Raw genomic sequence first — 2,530 nt, 5'->3', positions numbered from 1 at the left:
CACAGCACGCCAGGCCTCCCGGTCCATCACCAATTCCTGGAGTTCACCCAAACTGATGACCATCAAGTCGGTGATGCCATCCAGTCATCCATCCTCTGTCGTCCCCTTCTCTTCCTGCCCCCAATCCCTCCCAGCATCAGAGTCTTTTCCAATGAGTCAACTCTTTGCATGAGGTGGCCAAAGTATTGGAGTTTCAGCTTCAGCATCAGTCCTTCCAATGAACACCCAGGACTGATCTCCTTTAGGATGGACTGGTTGGATCTCCTTGCAGTCCAAGGGACTCTTAAGAGTCTTCTCCAACACCACAATTCAAAAGCATCAATTCTTCGGCGCTCAGCTTTCTTCACAGTCCAACTCTCACATCCATACATGACCACTGGAAAAACCATAGCCTTGACTAGATGGACCTTTGTTGGCAAATTAATGTCTCTGCTTTTGAATATGCTATCTAGGTTGGTCATAACTTTTCTTCCAAGGAGTAAGCGTCTTTTAATTTCATGGCTGTAGTCACCATCTGCAGTGATTTTGGAGCCCCCAAAAATAAAGTCTGACACTTTCCACTGTTTCCCCATCTATTTACCATGAAGTGATGGGACCAGATGCCATGATCTTAGTTTTCTGAATGTTGAGCTTTAAGCCAACTTTTTCACTCTCCATTTTCACTTTTATCAAGAGGCTTTTTAGTTCTTCTTCACTTTCTGCCATAAGGGTGGTGTCATCTGCATACTGAGGTTATTGATATTTCTCCCGGCAATCTTGATTCCAGCTTGTGCTTCTTCCAGCCCAGCGTTTCTCATGATGTACTCTGCATAGAAGTTAAATAAGCAGGGTGACAATATACAGCCTTGACGTACTCCTTTTCCTATTTGGAACCAGTCTGTTGTTCCATGTCCAGTTCTAACTGTTGCTTCCTGACCTGCATAAAGGTTTCTCAAGAGGCAGGTCAGGGGGTCTAGTATTCCCATCTCTTGAAGAATTTTCCACAGTTTATTGTGATCCACACAGTCAAAGGCTTTGGCATAGTCAGTAAAGCAGAAATAGATGTTTTTCTGGAACTCTCTTGCTTTTTTGATGTTCCAGCAGATGTTGGCAATTTGATCTCTGGTTCCTCTGCCTTTACTAAAACCAGCTTGGACATCTGGAAGTTCACAGTTCACGTACTACTGAAGCGTGGCTTGGAGAATTTTGAGCATTACTTTATTAGTGTGTGAGATGAGTGCAATTGTGCGGTAGTTTGAGCATTCTTTGGCATTGCCTCTCTTTGGGATTGAATGAAAACTGACCTTTTCTTTTTTTTTTTTTTTAATTTTTGGTATAGGAAAATTTATTACTATCGTGCTTTCATCATCAAAATTTATGATCTTGGTCTTTCCTTCTTGCCTTTGTATAAAGCCAAAAGAGAGACATTGGCTACTTTGACAACCTTTTAAAGCGGACTCCAGGAATGTCACCAACAGCATGACCTTTGCGACCAAATCCAGCAACCAGAACTTCATCATTTTCCTCAATAAAATTCAAGCAACCATCATTGGGTACAAAAGCAGTGATCTTTTTGCCATTCTTGATTAGCTGAACCCTGACACACTTCCTGATGGCAGAATTTGGCTGTTTGGCTTCAACTCCTACTTTTTCCAGCACAATTCCCTTAGCGTGAGAAGCGCCGCCAAAAGGGTTGGCCTTCAGGGCTGTGCCCAGATGGGCTTTCTTGTACTGCTTATCATGCCACTTCTGGTCTCGTCGGTGGCTACAGAGCTTCCTGGCAGTACGAAGACCGCGACACTTGCCCATCCTACCGGCGCCACGGGCCTGAGCGAAAGAGCGAAAACTGACCTTTTCCAGTCCTGTGGCCACCGCTGAGTTTTCCAAATTTGCTGGCAGACTGAGTGCAGCACTTTCACAGCATCATCTTTCAGAATTTGAAATAGCTCAACTGGAATTCCATCACCTCCACTAGCTTTGTTCATAGTGATGCTTTCTAAGGCCCGCTTAACTTCACATTCCAGGATGTCTGGCTCTAGGTGAGTGATCACACCATGTGATTATCTGGGTCGTGAAGCTCTTTTTTGTACAGTTCTTCGGTGTATTCTTGCCATCTCTTCTTAATATCTTCTGCTTCTGTTAGGTGTATACCATTTCTGTCCTTTATTGAGCCCATCTTTGCATGAAATGTTCCCTTGGTATCTCTAGTTAAACTGATTTTGCTGGGGGAGCAATCTTGAAAGAATAAAATCTGATGATGGTGGGGGTCTAGGCTGGGGAAAATGATTTATTGGATCTCACTCCATTCACTCTGGGGAATCTGAAAACAGCAAAGATGGTCTGGGAGGATTTCAATATAGTTTTTTTATTTGCTTCAGCTGGGCTGTGCAAGCTGGATAATAAAATTCTTTCAGCTTGAATTTGTTAATTAACTTAGCTTGCAAGAGGTATCTTGCCCCTGCTATTCAGAAATACTTGCTGACTCTCACACCTTGTATGAGTAGTACACAAGGGAACGAGAATAAATGATTTCTTAGTAAATGCAATTTGT

At 43.1% G+C, this 2,530-nt stretch overlaps 1 protein-coding gene across 1 annotated transcript; it reads right to left on the bottom strand.

The window, feature by feature from the left end:
• Nucleotides 1–1,284: 1,284 nt before the first annotated feature.
• LOC133244869 (small ribosomal subunit protein uS12-like) lies at nt 1,285–1,820 on the bottom strand. The gene has a single exon (XM_061412567.1). The coding sequence runs from the start codon at nt 1,786–1,788 to the stop codon at nt 1,411–1,413; it is 378 nt and encodes a 125-aa protein (XP_061268551.1). The 5' UTR covers nt 1,789–1,820; the 3' UTR covers nt 1,285–1,410.
• Between the last annotated feature and the right edge of the window lie 710 nt (nt 1,821–2,530).

This window comes from Bos javanicus, chromosome 3, assembly GCF_032452875.1.
Source record: "Bos javanicus breed banteng chromosome 3, ARS-OSU_banteng_1.0, whole genome shotgun sequence".
NCBI lineage: Eukaryota > Metazoa > Chordata > Mammalia > Artiodactyla > Bovidae > Bos > Bos javanicus.
Note: the sequence above shows the minus strand (reverse complement) of the source record. Positions and strands in the feature narration are given on the sequence as shown.

Coding starts and splice junctions, on each gene's coding strand:
- LOC133244869 (XM_061412567.1), bottom strand. CDS start 1,788: ATGGGCAAGTGTCGCGGTCTTCGTACTGCCAGGAAGCTCTGTAGCCAC.